The sequence below is a fragment of the Drosophila yakuba genome, chromosome 2R (assembly GCF_016746365.2).
Source record: "Drosophila yakuba strain Tai18E2 chromosome 2R, Prin_Dyak_Tai18E2_2.1, whole genome shotgun sequence".
Taxonomy (NCBI): domain Eukaryota; kingdom Metazoa; phylum Arthropoda; class Insecta; order Diptera; family Drosophilidae; genus Drosophila; species Drosophila yakuba.
Window position 1 is genome coordinate 22,753,089 of NC_052528.2, and position 18,996 is coordinate 22,772,084.

The 18,996-nt window shown below is 46.7% G+C and overlaps 1 protein-coding gene across 1 annotated transcript; it reads right to left on the reverse strand.

The window, feature by feature from the left end:
* Nucleotides 1–395: 395 nt before the first annotated feature.
* Nucleotides 396–17,938, reverse strand: LOC6532014. The gene is made up of 2 exons (XM_002092757.3): nucleotides 17,235–17,938; nucleotides 396–3,669 (listed from the first exon to the last, which is right to left on the reverse strand). The coding sequence occupies exons 1-2, from the start codon at nucleotides 17,598–17,600 to the stop codon at nucleotides 3,151–3,153; spliced, it is 885 nt and encodes a 294-aa protein (XP_002092793.1). The 5' UTR covers nucleotides 17,601–17,938; the 3' UTR covers nucleotides 396–3,150.
* Between the last annotated feature and the right edge of the window lie 1,058 nt (nucleotides 17,939–18,996).

Below are 18,996 nucleotides of genomic sequence, written 5' to 3' on the forward strand. Positions count from 1 at the left end.
GTGTGTCTCGCACACTGACAAAAGTTAATGGCTTGGCGCACTTCAGGGGTTAGATCTGCTTTGATTCGCCGTAAAATGGCCAGGAGTGCTGGGTGGCAGGTTAAATGATTGAATATTCACTTGGGCACCTCGATCCATTCTAGCATACGGTTGTAATGAATGGAGAGTGCAGGCTGCGGGCTAAAATATTCTACAATATTCATTACCTCGTAAATCAATTTTGATTACGCTTGCCCATGTCATTGCTATTACGAGTTTCTTGAAGACATCTTTCTGGATATTTAATACTCTTTGGCCCCAAGCTGAACCACCCACCAGGGAAAGGGTATCGGGTATTGAATTGATACCTTGATACTCTGATTTAACCCATTGTAAGCCCAGAGAAACAGCTTTCATCTGCTTTCCTTTTTTATTTGCAATGTTTTGATTTCTCATGTTCAACTGCATTCTACATACCTTTGGGGTATTTATTTTCATTACACGAATCCACTGCCAGCTCAAATTGCATTTGCCGAGGCTTTATTCCCTTTTGATTTATGCAGTTGCATTAACATCGGCGTGTTTGATTTCGATTTCGATTTATATTTTCATTTGCATTTCCATCTGATTTGATTTGATTTTTTACTGCCTTTTTTCTGCCGTTTTTTTTTGTTTTCCTTTTTTTTTCTAGCGATTTACCTTATCTCTCGATTAGACTAATTATGCTCGCTTACATCGCTTATTTCGATAGAAGCTTAACATTAATTTATTCCCTGTGCTCGGCAGCACGGAAAATAGATTTATTTGTTGACTTGTTTGCTATTTAAAGTGTTTAAATAGAACTACAAAAAAGCTCATGCGTGTTTTGTTCGATTTGTTTTCAAGTGTTGCAAGTGTTGCAAGTGCTGTTCAGCTTTAAGCCGAACAACTCGTGTCTGTTGTCTGTGTCTGGTTTTTAAGCATAGGCGCGGAAATATTTGCTACACACAGAGAGCAAGAATCCCTAATAAACATTTATACAACTCGGGTGTACGACATCGATTTGCGGGTTTTATTTTGGGACAGAGTGATCTCTAAAAAATAACTTGATTTTTCTGACATCTGGACATCTTTGTATTCTCTCTAATTAAAATGGACACAAATATTTGCACAGACGTAATCGTAATCGCTCAATAAATAGTTATGTATATTCGAGTTTTTCTGTTTGTTTGGTTTGGTTTTCGTGTCGATTGTGGCAGGTACCTGATACTTAAATATCAATATCAATAAGTTGTGGGGCAAAGTGGCAGGGACATCTGCAAACTGACGACTGAAGCAAAAAAGGGAGTTTAGAGGTTTCGGCCTTATTCGCTTGCGTGTAAAAGCGCCTAAAAGCGAGCTATGCGAACTACAGCAAAAATGTTATTGTATATGTAATCGCAATACAGTTATACAAATACACAGATAAATACGCAAAAAGGTTCAGCCTACACACAAATATATAGATATATATATATAATATATATATAGATTCATATTCTAGCTTGTAAATATGGATTTTTAAACTATCCTTAGCCTACGTTGAGTTTTGACTTAGCTTTGGTTTCCTTTACGTTTGGTTTCATTGTTTTTTAACACTTAGGGTTTTTGGCAATTGGAGCTCCGGCCTTGCCAACTTGACACGTGGCAATTTGTGGCGCCAGAAGACTCCAATCATTGGACGAATTGTTGATATACGTTGCGTATCATGCTCAAAGTGAGTGAATAAGAGGGATAGAGCCGTAGCACGAGTGGGTCAGTGGGTGGAGTTAGTGAGAGAGAAAGATAGAGATTTTTAGGGGCTTAGTTCCTTAGATTAGCGTAGAGTCGGCTAAGCGGCCAGTGACAGTAATCAGCAGTTTTTAGCACTTGCTTAACAAGTTTACTTCGCTTTCGCTACAAAAGAGCGAAAATATGAATCGCAGTGTGACCAAGCCTCCAAGAGAAGCACGCTTGGGCTGCAATGTGACCATGCAATGTGCCGGAAACAGGAAATCGGCTTACGAGGCATAAAATCATGTTTGTTTGCCTTAAACAGCTCGTTAAATAATTAACTTTAATGCCCGCCTGTCGTCAAACTGCTGTTCAGTGCCAATGGCCATCGCTCGAAGCTGTTGACTTGCTTGCCTGCAATACAGTTGAGTTGTGCTTATATTTTAAAGCTTAAAGGCAATAGGTTTCGCAAACATGGCCGTTAAAGTACATATTCGTATGTAGTAGAAAAGAGTACCAGCTCCTACACACACACACACGCAGCCTCGTAAATACTTGTATGTGTGTATACTGTAGCAGCTTACAGTGAGCACTCACAATCACATGCTTCGACAAGCACAAGTTTCAATTTGTTGCACTTTTTGAAGCATTAAGTAGCCGTCCCGGCTTAAGTGTGCGAGTGTGTAAGTGGGTGCCTGTGTGTTGGTGTGAGTATGTGTTGGTGTTAGTACGTGCTGGTGTGTGTGTGTGAGCTGGCAAAGCGGTTTAGTTTCATTTAGCATTTAACAGTTACTAGTATTTGGTTTTTTCGCTTATTTTTTCCGGTTTGTTTCCGTTTTTCAAATTACACAACACTGAAAGCACACGTAAAGTTTTTTTGTTTCCTAGTTTTCTCTTTTTCCCATTTCTGTTGCACATTTAGTTAAAATTACAATTTACGCACTAAACATGCAGAAAATGTAGCTAAACTACGGCAAGTGCAGTACGTCCTTAAGGATTCCCCTCCGCCATTAGTTTTCTAAGCCTTATGATCTAGTGGCCTCGGCAATTTATGTTACATTTTCTAAAGACCTGGCGAACTTTTCTTTTGATTTTCATTCGGGATTGCACAACAAACATTTTGGCTCTACTTATATGCTAAAAACTTAAGTGCTACTTGCTTTAAAGGACTGTGTCTGATCTTAATTTCTTTTGCCTTTCTAAGAAATATTTAAATGTACGTTGCCACAAAACGCCTTAAAGTATGCAACAGTATTTGGCATGTTGAATTCAGGGAAATATTGAAATATTTATTAATTGTTAACTGTGCGGATCTTTGATGTCAAGAACTCGGAAAATGCTCCAAAAGTAAGAACAGCCACAGCCCCCTAATTAATTTCATTTCGATTCCAATGCGGAACAAAAGGTCGGATCACAATTACAAAAGTGGGATGCGGGGCCTTAGGAGTTGCCCAGGTTGGACGGCGACGGTGGCCACTGGCGCTTGATGACCGCGAAGTGTGTCATCTGGAAGGTGTTGGTCACCTGGCAGCGGCGCTCCACGAATCCGGTGAGGCAGTAGCCCATGTTGTAGTCCTCCATCGAGATGTTCGACGTCAGATACAGCTTGAACTCGTCGTTCCACGCGGGCGGCGACTTGTCACAGCCCGCTGACCCCGTCCGGATTGCATCGGCAGGTATTGCGGGCGTGGGCGTGGCAGCCACCGACCCGTTGCCCGCTGCCCCGCCCCCCGCCGGCGATGCAGCTCCTCCACCCGGCGCCGTCGTCCGGCGAAAGTGTCCGGCAATCAGCAGGGATCCCTGCTGCTCCAGTGGCAGCATCCGGGCCTTCGTCGCGCGCCGCTGGGTTCCGGAGCACTCGACGATGCGGCAGCGATTGGGCTGCCAGAAGCAGGGCGTGATGGTCCAGTAACTGGACGAGGCGGTCCGCGCCCAGCCCTCCTCGGGATACAGCAGTATCTGAAAGGAGGCGGAGATGATGAAACATGAGTGCACTGCGGCAAATTATGTGGTCTAAATAGTAAGTTAATAATACACAACGAGTTTATCTCAGATTCAGATGGGGCATGTTATACTAGAGTTTCAGTTGAAAGCACATTTGTATATTTTAGAAACTAGAAACTCTTTAGCTAGCCTTTTTTTCTCCGTGTAGCTCTTGCAGACCATCGGAGCCAATTGCAAATTGGTTTTCTGTGTCGCACTTTAATTGAAAATCGTAATTAAAATCGTGCAGATTGTTTAGCCGGGATTTGGAATCGGATTCGGTTGCCATGAAACTGCACCTTAATCAAGTCCACTGCGAGTGTTTATCATTAAGTGGGCAATTATTGCCAAACAGGCTTTCGTTTAATTTGGTCGAATTAAATTGGCATAAAATCGACATGGAATTGCTTTTGACGCTTTTATGCTGCTGAATTTTACACCACCACATATAATCTGATTTCATAATTCACTTGCCCTCCCATTCACCTGTTGTTCTTAGGCAGTGTCCCCTGTGCATTTGCCCACTTCTGCTCAATTGCTGGCAAAGCTGCATTTTCGCATTAAATTGACATTCATGTCACTGCCACGGAAACCGCAGTTGGCCAACAGAAGCCCTAAATGAAATTCGTCAGCTAGTTTATCATTGGCCAAAATGACTGTCCTGCAAGCGCGTGGCTTCAATTTCATTTGCCCATTTTGAATGCGGTTGCTGCGGTCAATGCACGCTGCTCGTTCATAATTAATACATTTCACAGTCGCTAAATGCCAGACATTTCAAATATTTGCGCACAACGAGGCGTATGCTTAATAAGCGTCCGGCAAACAGGAAGCACGCTGCTCCGAGGGGCTAATCAAACATTGAACTTGGCTTAAAGGCTCCTGCGCTGGCAAGCTGCAAAGAAAACTCCAGCAAATTGAAAAGGGGAGCCAAATGGACAGTGGAGTGGAGTGGGAAAATCTGGAGCCAAAGTGAAAAGCCAGTGGAAAAGCGGCCAGTGGCCACCGCAGGAGCCTGGAAACATAACCAGAAGGCAGCCACCAGCAGGAGCTGATGCTTTTGAAATTGAAGTGGCTGCAGCTGCAGCCACGAGCAAATTCGCCCCGGGGGCTCTGAATTCTTCCCAGATTTTCCCTGGTTTTCCCTGATTTTCCACGCCTTTGTACTGCATTTTGACTTTAAAATATAGATTCGCATATGCCTGGAGTCGCAACTGGGCTTTGCCAGGTGAATTGTGTTAAATGAATGCATCGCAGGGCACTTAAAAATGCATCCGCTTACGTTTTATTTACGTTCGACTCCGGCTGACCGAAAACAATGAGGCCGATCGATGCCATTGAGTGTTTGAATGGAGATGCCTCCAATGGAGGTGAAAAGCCCGGCTACGGCACATTAAGCTGCAAATGGAAATGGGAAATCGCCTTTAACATTAATGAGTATTGAACGCTTTTCCCTGCCGGTGAATGCCTGATACTGATGAAAAGGCATTTAACTTATAAACGCGCAGAGTGTCTGCAAAATATTTCCACAATTCCGAAAGCTCTTTAATGGAAGTCGACGTGTGCATCTTATTAAACGATAATTGACCATTTGGAAAGTTTACAGAGTTTAAAGCTATTTTTGTACTTTCCATTTTTCCTAGATAATTATGTCATCTTTCTGTTTAAAATTCCAGCCTCGTTTGCCATTTCTTTTGCGCAATTAGAAGCATATTTTTCACGCTATTGCCCGTAATGGGACACCGAAAATCACATTTTCCGCGGAAAAACCAAGCTGATGTCTGGCTATCTAGTTTGCTGGCTTTCTGGGTTTTTGGGTTTCTGGCTGCATAAATGGCACATGGATGGCACATCAATCCGGTCCACAAACTGCCCTTGTGGCGAGCCAGAGCACGTGCTGCATATTTGTCAACTTGCCCCAAATGACGCGATTGGCTTCGCTGAAATTGCGCGCTCGTGTTTGGAAATTATAGAAGCGGGTAAAATGGAACTGTAGCTCTGGCTACGACTGCCTAATAAGCTGCCAAAATGAGCTTAGTGACGACAGATACCCCACTGATTGGTTGCCTTCCTCCGCCTCCCCCTCTCCCCTCCCCTTCTCCTCTTCTACCACGACTGCCATTGCATTATTCAAAGACGCCAAAAGTGCGCGCTGCCAAATTGAAAATGCAACGGCAGCCACCGATGCACGCAACAAATCGCTTGCCACTATCAAGGGTCATAAAATCCTTCACTGCCATCCGCGTCCTTGTCACCCCCTCACCCCACCACCCCCTTCCCCCTCGGCACTGAGCACACATATTGGCTGTGGGGTTTATGCAGCAGGATGCACCAGTGGTGGCCCAGAAGTCACTAATGCCCACGGAGATTGGAAGTGCGGACATACCCTACATATAAATAAAAGAAAAATGTACTATGAACTACATGTGCTCTTTTAGCTTTACTTTAAACTTGCTGTATATCTCCTAGTTTATATTAATCTTTAATATTTTGTAATGATCCCTGTTTTCTAGTTATGTACTTTATTTTATTTGATTAACTGGTAGTGGTATACCCAATATCCCTACTCCAAAGTGACTGCCAGCACCAGCACCCACAACTATTTATAGGGACACGCACACACTCACAGTTACACACACACACACACACATACACGCAGGGGAGAGCAGACACGTACACGCTGGAAAATCACTTCCGCTTTTGAGCTGCAACGTTGGCAATTTCGCAGAGGAGCGCAGATAAATGGGAACTGGGTGCGGACGTGGATGTGGATGTGGGGCACTAGGAGCACTGCGAGCACTGGGGAGGTGGTCCAGGGCAACTGGCATCAGGTGGCGAATGCCGAGTGGCGAAATCGAAAACGTGGCCAGGACTGGGTCGTCGATGCCCATTCACATTCACATTCACAGTCGCAGTCGCAGGGAACTCCTCCTTGAGGCGTCCGTAATCGATTTCTGCGACTCTCCGCTGGAATCGTTTGTTGACTTTGGGTTTTTATGGCGCGCCACTTTATTGCCACCACAAGTCCACGGCGACCCTATTCCCATTCCCAGTTGGCTTCTCAGCTTCGGTTCGGTAAATAAAATGCCAAATGGCAAACGGCAATACCCGAACGCGCAGCCCGAGAAGGCGAGCTCCATTGTCGCCAATTGGCAACTTTGTCTATTAATTTGCTTAATGAGTTCGGTGACAAATATTGAACGGCTGCAACTCAACAAATAGCTGCCAAGTTTGCAGGATCCTTTGGGGTCCCTGGCATCCCTGGAGTCCCTGGAACCCTTGGAACCCTTGGCACCCCCGGAACCCCTAGATCCCCGATTCCTGAGTCCTGAGTCCTGAGCACAGAAACTTTTCTCATTTCGCTCGCCCGTTCGCTTCGCTCGACATTAATTAATTAAGTGCTGCCGCAGACATTTCAACACTTTTGCCAGTCAGTCAGTCACTCAGTCATTCAGTCAGTCAGTCAGTCAGTCGGTTCGTCGGGCATTACTTAGGCAAATGGTCTGTGTGTGCGTGGGGGTACGAGTGTATATCTCTGGGCACTTCAACTTAATTACCCGCCCTCATGAGCACCCTGCCGATGTGCCTCCAAATCCAGCATAAGCTCGAAAATCAAAGCTTCAACACGATTGTCTAAGCACTTGAGGAGCCCCCGGCCCATCGAGTTCCTTCTAGCCACCCCATCCTTGTAGCCCACTCATCCATCCCAGCACGCAACTCCACTCGAAGGTCCTTCGAGGATTTTATGAACACTTCTGATGAGACAGGGTGGAGCAAGTTTTCCGCCAAGATGGAGAAAGGAGCTTTCTGGAAGATTAAACTAGTTACGTAGTTACTACCATGCTTTCCATTTTTGTAGAATATTGTGACTGCAACAATATCTACTAATATAATTATTAGAGGTGAAAGTATGGTAAGTGTGGAACATTCTAAGCTATAGTTTATCACAATATCACAGATTTTTCCCTGAAAGCAGAGCCTTTGTTTCATCCGGTGAAAAGTGAGCTTTGTGCAAACTTCGCCTCGAGTTCTCTACGCCATTCTTACGTGTGCGGAATAGCATTCCACGGAGTTTACTGAGATTGGGGGAAATTGGAGTTTTCCTCGATTCATTTCGCCGCCTTTCGAGAGCGTAAATGAGTTTTTGGCTGATTGTAAAACTTATCTGCTGGCTTTGTCTTCGATTGCCAGTGCCAATTGTATCGGATATTTCCTGTTTGTGTTTCATTATGCGCCTCACGCGCTCCACTATCCGCATTCCCATCCGCATCCGCATCGGCATTCTTTGTCCTTCGAGTGGAGCTATTCAGGAGGTCCTGGCAGCTCGGAGGCTGGCGAAAGTTTTAATAAGTTGCTCATTAGCACAGAAATGGAATAGCTGCTGCTGGTGGTGTGGCAGGCAGACAAAATAATTTACACGCCAACATCCGTTGCAATTAAACTGCAAGGGTGAACTTAAATTTCCGGGTTAGGAATCGCCGCTGGCTTCCCGGATGGCCAAGACGGCGACTTGGTCCACCATCTTGCTGCCCATCTTGGCCATGTTGGCCAAGTTTATGGCTGAATGTAGATGTCAACGGATGGGCCCACAGCGAAACTTTGCCCGCCAGTATTTTCTAAATTTAATGAGTTGTATTACGAGCAGCTTAAAGAGGGCAGCCCCCAGCCCCGCATCCCCGCATCCCCGCCAGCCGCAACTTGGTGTAAACTTCTATATGACAAAGTTTCGCTCGCGAGTCCTTGCGGCGTCGCAAGTAATGCACAAATTAAAGTTCTTTGCCAAACTACAGCAGGCAGTGGCTGCTGAAAGTTTCCTCCATCCTTCGTCCTTTATCCTCGCAGCGCTAGTTGACATGTTGAGTCGCACAAGGATATGCGTGGCTACAAATTTGATATGTTAGACAAGTCCCGGCTACATGGAAATGGCAAGTGGGATGCAGGATGCAGGATGCAGGACGCGAGATGCGGGAAGTGGAAAGTGGGAAATGGCAGCTCGGGGCTGGATGGGAATCCACTTGCAATCCTACAGTCGCTGCACCATGGGCGATAAATGCCGGCAAACTTTGCGGAAGGATGCGGAGCAGCAACTATTGGCAGTGCCAGGATCCTGAATCCTGGATTCTGTACTCTGGATTGTGGGGTTAATGCGAGCGGAAATATAGATATTGCTTTTAGTTCAGCCATGTAAATGCCGTCGTTTATTAGGGGATTACTGCGGCTACCATGGAATTTAATACTTTTCGGCCTTGAAAGGCAAATTCTCATTTCATTAACATGAAGCTCTAATCAAGTTTCCTCTAAAATGCAAATTAAAATATTTTTGATTTAATTTTGCGCATCTAATGGCATTCTAATTTCATTTGAAACCCATTATAAGCCAATTCTCTTTACTTCATTGCATTTATTTCCCGTTTCCCAACTTTAAAGCTAACAATTTTTTCAAGGAATGCCCTGAAACTTTTTGATCGAAATCAATGCCATACCTCGGCAAATTCGCATTAAATTTAATTTTCATAAATGTTACAGCATTTTGTCATTGCAAAAGTTTCCGAGTTTCTGATTTTCCAAGTCTTCAGGCTGCGAGATTTTCCACCATTTTCCAGCGAAGCACACACTGTCATCTCTGTGGATCCCGGGATTCTGCGTTCGCCGGTGTAAAAGATTAAGCACATTTATGTGACAAGTGCGACATCAGCGGAGACAACGATGGGGATGGGGATGGGCATGAGGATGGTGATGGGACTCATGTCCTGGGGAAGGATACGAGCGACAGTCACGCATGTGCCACAATTTAAAGTTGAGCACTAATGAAATTTGAGCTGCCGCCTTCCCAGCTGCCAGGCAATCGCAGACTTGCAAAGTTATGCGCCACAGCAGATATCAAAAATGGCATCGAATCCGGCAAATCCTTGCACTACTGCACTGTTGCACTCCTGCAATTTGGCTGGAGAGACGTGTCCTGGGCGTGATACCACGGCTCACAGCTGGCGGAAGTTTGCCCAAGTACTGTTACCCGGTAAATGCGAGTCAGGAGTGGCGGCTTAAAGTCCTGTGGCCCGAATGTTTCGGCCTCGGATTGTCTCATTAGGGGCAGAGGTCCCGGTCACGCCTCAATTCACAGACTGGGCTCTAAACTTTGCCACCGAGCCGAGTCACCGCGCAGAATAGCTCATCAATAACCCATTTGTGTGGTGCTCAATGGCCCAGGGCGACCGGGAAGCTGGGAAACTGGGAATCTGGGAGGTTGGGTGACTGGTGCGTTGGTGGATTGGTGGTTCGGGGGTCGGGTCACGACCTTCCCCACGGGCAAACAGAAACGGAACGTAACGGAAACAGCTTTGAGCCCGATATCCCTGTGGACACAAAACGGTGGGCCCCGCCGTGTATTCACTTTGCCATTCAGACGGAGGCCCATAAATCAGGTCGAGGCCCACCCATCGGACCAGCTTATAAATCTCCCACATCTGCGCTTTTCATTGGCAATCAACGAATCAGCGAGGAAATGCTTCTTTCAGTTATTTTTAATGAGCGACAGCCCCTGTTGGGAACTCCATACCCATTCCCATTTCCAGCCCATGGAAATCATCTTAAAGCGGCGGCAAATGCTCACGAATTTCCAAAATTTCAGTGCTTCAGCCGGGGCATGCAACATGTTGGACGTGTAATGTATGGCAATGTCTGAGAGACGAAATGAAATGAAAATTTAATAAAATAAAAGTATACGACCAGGCCTGCTGCGAGGGAGGAGAAGGAGCAGGAGCAGGAGGAGTAGCTGCTCCTCGGGGCTAAAGACGTTTGCCTTAAATGAAGATGTATGCCAGCCGGGCGTATGAGTAATATGCGCAAATATGCGCATAAAATAAAGCAACTTGTAGCAATTTCCCCTGCCCTCGTCTCCTTTGGCTCCGCTGGCTGCTCAGGATCCTTTGGGCCGTTGCCACTTTGGTTTCCTCGGCGTCTTTGGCTGGCTTCTTGTGTTTAATTTAGGCAGCCATAAACGTAATGCGGAGCCTCAAGTACTCGCATCCGAGGACTCCCAGTCCCAGTCCCATTCTCAGTGCCAGCCAACCGAATTTATATGGCGGCACATAAAACTGGGCAACCTTACCCGCACCACTAGCCATTCGTGCTTCATTTCCTCGGCATGGCGACATAAAATAGCATTTTATTCGAGACTGCTTTAAAGACCGAGATATTGTCTTTCGGCTCCGGGCATTAACCCATTACACGGCTAGAATTTCCGTTTCGGCAGTGGCACAACGGGCGATAGTATATCAAATGCGGCATTTTGGAATTTATGCGCCATCTTTATGGTGCAAGTAAATAAATAAAAAATTTAATAACACATTTTAATGGCTACATCATGACGGCCTGCACCAGCGAGTATATCAATGATAAAGATGGCTTGGTATACGACCTATTTTGAATGCGAATCAACAGGGCTCTACAAGCATCTGTTTCTGTGTCAAAAATGGAAAGACTTCATAATTTATTGTTACTTGCCATTTTTGCCATTCTCGCGTGGAATTACTCTTTCAAGATTGATAACTTTGAATTCAAAGGCATGTTTGTTGCGCCAAGCAGTTGGAGATTCGCGGAAGAGTTCAATAGAACGGTGGCCCAGTGCCACCCACCCAATTCACGGAAAGTGCAAACAATTTCCAATCACAGCCTTGAAAGCCCATATCATTGTTCGCCGCCAGTCTAAATGCTCGTTCCCATTCCCATTGTGTGCGACCCAGTTGTCCCATTGTGCGATTGCTATTGCGATGTGAGTGCTCGACATCAAAGGCAGGCCTCCTGATGTCCTGGTGTCTGGGTGTCCTGCCGTCCTTGGCTGGCACTCACATTCTGTTTGGCTGCCAGCACGTTAGCATATCACCGATGCCAAGCCATCCATCAAATATCGCGCATCCCAACCGAGCCTTTCGCGTGCCTCGAAGGATTTCGCAGGATTCCTGGAGGTTCTGCCAGTGACTGCCTCAAAATTCACCAGGCAGCCCCGCTACCCCGTTTTCAAGACACTTTAAGGACGACACTCTCCGGAGGACATGGAATTTCAAGCTATTTCGTTGTCTACCTCATTGAATTAGCCCTAACATGCTCGCTCGAGCGAAGATAATAAATTGAATTAAATTGATGCGCAGGCAAATTGGGAGGCGGACTGCTTTCTCCACGTTGGCCTCTGCCAAAGGAGAAATTCATTTAATTTTTGGCTCAAATGTCTTTTTAATGCTCCTCCTTCGCCCCTGTGGGTGGAGAGCCAAAATATTGTTGACAGCACATGTGGCACATGGCAGGAATTGTTTTTTCGGGGCTAATCAAGCGGCAGCTGTGTGCCAAGTGGGGAAATAGTGGCACAGGAAAGTGGTCCGAAATTCCCTGAAATTTGAGTGTCTCTTTTAGTTCAGCACTTAGGCTAAGCTGGAGGGGATTGGGGTTGGGGTAAAGGTAAGACAGACAGATGGACAGACAGACGTGCTAGATGGATGCAGCAATAATTAACTGCAAGGAGCAGCTGAGCTGAGTCACAGAAGAAAGCCATCGAGGTGAAGGTGAAATGGTCGAGGAGTCTCTTAGCCAAAAAACCCCCCCTCCCCCCACCAGGTGCTTCAACCTTCCCAGCAGCTTAACTTGGCATTAACGCAATTTGTCACGGCAGAACAGGCAGAAGAGAGCCGGCAGCTTAGCTCCAAAAAAATGTAAAAAGCGAACATTTTGGCTTGTGTGTATAGAGAAGTTAGCAAGTACGTGGCTGTGTTTTTATTTTTTCTTTTATTTATATTTTCATTTTTACTTATACCTTTATTTTGCAACATTGAGCTGACAGGTGAAATGAAATTGCGTGGGCTGCACTTACACATTCCTTCGCAGCGTTTTCCACTTCAACTTAGGCTTATCCCACCGGTCCCACTTTGAATACGCCATGGAGATGGAAAATTCCAGCGAAAACATTGACAGCCACAAAAATATGTAGCTACGAGTTTTTCCCATTTCCCATTTCCCACTTGTAGTTGGAAGCCGAATACTGCAGAGTGACAGCAGACTGTGGCTTAAACAAGAAATACCGGGCAGGTAAGCTTCCCCCGGGAAGCTTAACAATAGTGGCCAAGATATTTGGCCAGCTTCAACTGCAAGCGTAAGCCAGGGCTTTTCTACGAGTTTTGGGGGCAGTTGGGGTTTTGAAACGGCTGAAGAATTTTAATTTGGTAATAGGAGCTGTTGGACTTACTAATTTTGTATGACAATCTTATTCGAGTGCTTTAACATTTAACAACAATCAACTTACTTTGGCTTAAACTTAAAGTCTAAAGTCGGCCTAGGCCCATAAATCCTGTTGGCCATGTTGCAGTCGCCGCAATTAGAAAACCTGCCACTCAGTGGCTCATTGATAGCTGTAAGCCGCCAGTTCCCCTGGCCACTTGCCACTTGCTATTCCTCCATCCATTCCACCCAGCACTTACCACAAAGGAGCCGAGAAACCAGTCAGCAAAATCGCGCATACGGCCCGTGGCCAGCTGCATCAGCTTGAATGCGGGTGGCAGCAAATCGCCTTAGCAGCTGGAGGGAAAACCCTAATAAACCAGCAAGGAACTGCACAGTTAAGCCTTCTGCGGCTGTCACGCCCCCTTCTCCAACAGCCTCCGCCCCGATAGTAGTAGGCGTTGCCTTCAACTTTGACCAGAGCGATTTAAATCTTTGCCGGGGAATATAAATTTAAGAGTGCCCCGCTTACTTATCTAAGTCTATGACTTTGGGTTAGGCGTTCGGGATTCAGCAGGACTCAGGATTCGAGGATGAGTCAGGCAGTTGGGAGTTGGGTTTCGAGGTCGGGGATCTCGGATCTCGGAACTGATGAGGAGCAATGGGATGGCATGGCTTCTGTGGATGCTGTGCTTTTTATGCCCGCCATTTTGCCGCTGTCTCTTGGCTGCTTCTTGCTACAAATCATGATAATAAATTCCAATTTTATTTAGTCAGTGAGGCGGCAAAGCACCCTTGTCATCGTCATCGCCAACGAAAAAGAGGAGCTTGTGAGGGAAAGGGAAATGAGGGGAACTGAAGGAAAGAGAAACTCCCTTCAGCCAAATAAAGGCAGGCGAACCGCTTCATCTGCTCGGCACAAAAAAAGGGTCTGTGTTTCAACTACTTGGATCAACGGTTCAGCTCAGTTTTATGACTTTTTATTTTATACACACCCAGCACCCAACAACCAACACCCAACAGTCCGCATTCAACTTTCCGGCTTCCGACGCCAGTTAAATAAATACACTCCCAAATTGACTTGGCCTGCTTAACTTTTGGGCGGGCGTAATCAGGCCTGATTATAATGAATAGTTGGAAAATGGGATACAGTCAGTTGGCCAAATCAGCAAACAGCAAACAGCAAAACCAGAGGCGACACTCAGCCGGCCAGCTCATCAGTCAGCCAGACGGACAGTGCAGTTTGGAGTGGACCGCAAAGCCCATGAATTCAGCATTCTGCCTCCTGAATCCTGAATCCTGCAGCCTGCATCCTGCATCCTGCCTGCTTCATCATGGAAAATGCAGCAGCAACGCCAGCCAAAACACATTAGCCGTGTGCTAAAAGTGTCGCACAGCCCAGTCGGCCAACGCACATGTCCTGCGAGGAGCGTGCTTCCAAAATTCACGACCCATATGCATAATTTCAAATATAACTATCTTTATATGTAGTTTTGCATGTAGTAAATCAAAGTACCACCATATCAACTGGCCCCAAATAAGTAGGTAAGCTTTCTATTTGACCGGAAATCCTGTTTACATTAAATGATGAAATCTTTCCCTAATTGAACATTTTACGAGTGACCCTCGTAGCGAGTGAGCGACCAGGCGGCGAGTCCTTTTTTCAGTTGGAGCTGAGCTGGCAGGACATGTGGCAGTTGGCAGTTTGCTGCGCTTTCCCCGCCACGCCCCTTCCGCCTTCAGCTTTCGGGCTGTGGCTCTTCATTGCCTGTTGGCAATTACAACGTTGCAATGTTGATGGCATTTTCTTCCTTTTATATGCATATGCAAGAGCACACACACACATACTCTCACACACTCACACTCGAGCCAGGACATAACGATGCTCGCAGACAGTCAGCAGCTTACAAGGACATTCAGAGGGGGTGGCAAGTGGGCCGAAAAGGGAGGGCCAGCGGCTAGTCACTTCCGCCTCGCCCGATGAGGACGTTCATTTTTTCATAATACTCTTTCGCTCGGCGAGTTCGTTGAGTCCTTGATTGCATTGGCCTTTGTGCGCTCGGCAAGCTAATTACACGGCATGAAGAAAGGCTCATTAAAACTAAATGGGCAGATTAAAGAGTAAAGGATTTTGCATTAGCCATTGTCGGCGCTCAAATAATGAGGCAAATGGGCCATATCACTCGATCGAGACTTGACTCCATGGATTCACTTTCAATTCGCATATGCTGCGGTATTCCCTGACTCCTCAGACACCTTCTACCCACTTCGAGCTGTGCTGTTAATGTAAATATGTCTTACAGCATTATCGCATTTGGTTAAGAGGGTAAACTCCACCCGTCAGATTTCACTTGCAACATTATGTACAACCATCTGGGGGTTGATTTCCGTTTTTTGGGTGGTTGCAAATGGATACCATTTATCCCTATCCTGTGAACAAACAGTTTTTGTTTTACCTAAGCTATTGCTATTGCTGTTGCTATTGCTTCATTATAAAATCGATGGGGGACGATGTGTAAACTACCCTTTGAGGACGAAACTGGGGGTAATCAGATTGTTCATCAAAGCATCCTGCTCCTGCTCCTGCTCCTTCTCCTTGTCCTGCTCCTGCGGCTCAAAGCGCTTGATTCAATGACCGAGTAAAGCTTTTCGAATTGAATTTTACAGGAGCGGGCTCGAGAGCGTCTATGTCTCCATCGTTCCTCTGTACTCGTTGTCAACGGATTGGTGTTAATGTCCTTTGGCATTGTTGCACTGCCAGGACGAGCAGGACTACCAGGACGACCACGACGACCAAAAGACCGGACCACCGGACAACCAGGGCCACAAGTCGACTGTGTGCAAAATAGACTGAAATTGATGATGTCACTTGATAGGGCGAATGGGTTTTTCATTTTTCACTTTTTCACTCCGCTCCGCAGCCCAATCCTAGAGCTCCTGCAGATCCTTCGTGTTCGTGTTGTTTAACAAATTCATCCTGTTGCTTGCGCTCCAGTGCGTGATGCCCAGCAGATTGCGGGCCGAGTGAGTGTGAGTGTGACTGTGAGTGTGTGTGCGAAATGTGCATTTGATGCAGACACATCCAGTGCAGAGAAACAAAATTCGGGTGGCACAAATAGTAGCTGCTGATAATGAAACAAGAGACTCCGCAATCTACTGCTTCAAGTGGTCGCAAATGAACTTCAAGAGTAACCATTCACTGGAACCACCAAGCATTAAGTATCATTGGGAAGTTATCATTGGGTAGTTATTTCTCACAGTGCAGTGCCATAATTGAACATCTCTTTTCCTGGGGTTTTCGGAATAGAAGGAGCACGCAGCCATTGTTGTGCATCGACCTGTTTGATTGGCTTTTCTTTTGCACGTTTTTAATTAGTGGGAATTTGGGGATATCGAACGAAAGTGGGTAAACTTCAGAGCCACTGTGTGTGGCACTGTGCGGAGTGGAATGTTGTCTTTTGGCGCATTAAACAAACGAAATATTTCATAAGCGCATTGCGCCCTGGCCACAATGCCGAATGATTTATATGCAAAGTGGCATAAGCATTCCGTGTGTGTGGTGTATGTGTTTCCTGGCCCTATTTTCCAAACTCAACTCAACTCAACCCAAACCCAACCCATCGCATTACATTTTCCATTTTACCTAGGCCAAAGCAAACAAACCGGGGGCAATCGAGCGAACTTCACTCCGCAGCTTTTGCTACAAATTTTCCAAAATTTATAACAAAGGCCCCACACACACACACGCGTGTATAGTTGTGGGGGAAAGGGGAAGGGGGAGGACTACTGGGTATTGGCTACCTTACGGTTGAGTGGCTCATGGCTCGTGGCTCCTGGCTGGTGGCTCATGGCTCGTGGCACTTTGGCGCCAGGACTCCGGCTTTGGGGTCTTCGCCTCGCAATGGATGACAATGTAGCCAGGAGACTGTAAAATTTATGCACTTTTAGGATTGTTTGCCATGCGCTCGAGAAGGGGATTGTTCCATTATGCGATAAGCACTGGGACTCCCTCAAGGTGTTCCACTGTGCCACAAAAGGAGCCGGCTTCCTAAGACATTCCAGCTGCACTGGGTCAAAGTGCAAATTAATTATCCACTTATTCCTTGGCTCAAGAATCTTCAAAGGAAGATGCAGGCTGCTCCCTAACCCTTTTGGTTCATCTTTCCCCCCTTTCAAATCAAATACTTTCAAAGTAGGAGCATGCCAAAATCAATGCTAGAGTGTGCTCTGAGTATGCCACTTCAAGTCAATTGGAGCCACTGAATGCAGCAGCTTCGCTAGCAAGGATTTCATGCGCCATTCGCCGAATCACCATTTCTTCTTTGCACTTCGCCACTCACCTTGTTGGAATTGCCATTGAATTTCAGCAGTTTCTTGCAGGACTTGCCGCGACTCTCGAAGTAGATTTCCTGCGGCGTCCTGCGGCGTCGCTGTCCGGGAACGGCAGCAGGTGTGGCGACTCCCTTGCGCTGCAGCTGCAGCTGGGAGAAGGGATCACTGCCGGCCACCGATTGCGTAGCCTTGTGGCGACTCACGCAGAGGAGGCGGCCCAAGATGCCGCAGCAGCCGCTGGGCGGTGCCTCACTTCCGGCGGCTCCAGCTCCAGCCGCTGCTCCAATTCCGGTTGCATTGTTGTTGGAGCAGCGGGCGGATATGGTCATTAGGTTGCCATGGCGGCCGGTCGGGCGGTTGACGTCCATTTCCATGTTGGCTAGCAGCGGAATCGTTGCCTACAGGGCGGCGTCGTCTTCCCTTGTTGATTTTGCTCGATTTCCAGTGTTTGTTTACAATTTTTGATTGCGGCTTCCCTGACCGCAGGCTGTGTCCTTCGTCCTTTCCGCCTTTCTTGATTTTTTGTCAATGTTTCTCTGCTTTGTTGTTGTTTACTGGTGGCCAAAGTCTCACCGAAAAGTTGGCGCCCTCTCACAGACACACACACACGCGCACTCACAAAACACGTCGCACCCACACCAGCAAAGCAAGTGCGGAAACTTCGCAGGACCTGCCAGCGCGCCGAAGTTCACAGGACAAAGTCAGCGAGCCAACTGATAAAAGCCGTGGCTTCTGGCTCGCAAATGTGCGCTCTGCAGGGTTGCCACCTTTTCCAAAGAGAAACCGCAGGACGTTGCAGCTCGCACGAGAGCCACTGAGCCGAGCGAGGCAGAGAGCGGGAGAGAGCACGAGACAGAGAGAGAGGGGGAGAGAGTGCGCAGACACACGAATCACCTTGTGTGCATGAATGAAGCACAGTTATTACCGTTCTTTTTTTTTGTGGTCCACAGTTCCGTAGTTCTTGCTGTTTACGTTTCCCAGGGTCAAAGTTGTACAGCCCCCCGCTTTATGTTTGTAATTGTTTGTGGCGCCCCACGTTAGGCTGTGAGTTTTTCGTTGTTCGTTGGCGGCAGGGGAATACCCGAGACTCGAGTGTAATGGGTACCACGGAGGCATTTCTGCGTGTTAATTATGATTATTGTCGCCTTTGAATCTAAACTTGCTACCTTTTGTGGTTTGATTTGAAGCTACGTAGCATTAATAGTGCCACAAGATGATGGGGGTGAGTATTCAGGTGGCAATGTACTGGATTCCCCCACTGTGGGTATTAAAAAGTTGGTAGAGCAGGGCCAAAGCATTTAATTTCGGCCAACAAGGACGCGAAAGAAGAAGAGGCGGTGGGTGAACGTGAGACTGTGTGACTGTGCGACTGTGTGTGTATGTGTCCGTGTGCGGCGTGTGTGTGGTAGTGCCTATGACTGCGAGTATGAGTGCTTTCGGCCCTAGACGTAATTTCAATGTTTCAACGTAATCTTTGATTTGATTATGCTGTTGAGCTGCCCTCCCAGGGGGCGGGTCGTGAGTGTTTGCCAGTTTGTCTGTTTGCTAGCTTGTTTGTTCGTTTGTTTGTTCGTTTGTTTGTTTGTTTGCTTGCTCTCAGTCTGAGTCTGGACCACTTCCGGGCAGAGCTATAAACGGATTATAAAGTAATTTAATGCTTTTTGTTGGCGAGAATGCCGGCGATCCGCCTCGTATGCGGATGTGCGCATTTATATTTCTGCTGAGAACGCATTTGGGCAATAAAAACTTTTAATGTTTGTTGTTTGTCTC

Excerpts from the sequence above, each read along its gene's own strand:
- LOC6532014 (XM_002092757.3), bottom strand. The coding sequence starts at position 17,600 with ATGGAAATGGACGTCAACCGCCCGACCGGCCGCCATGGCAACCTAATG. Across the intron at positions 3,670-17,234 it reads TCAATGGCAATTCCAACAAG|ATACTGCTGTATCCCGAGGA; the intron begins GTGAGTGGCGAA and ends GCCTCCTTTCAG.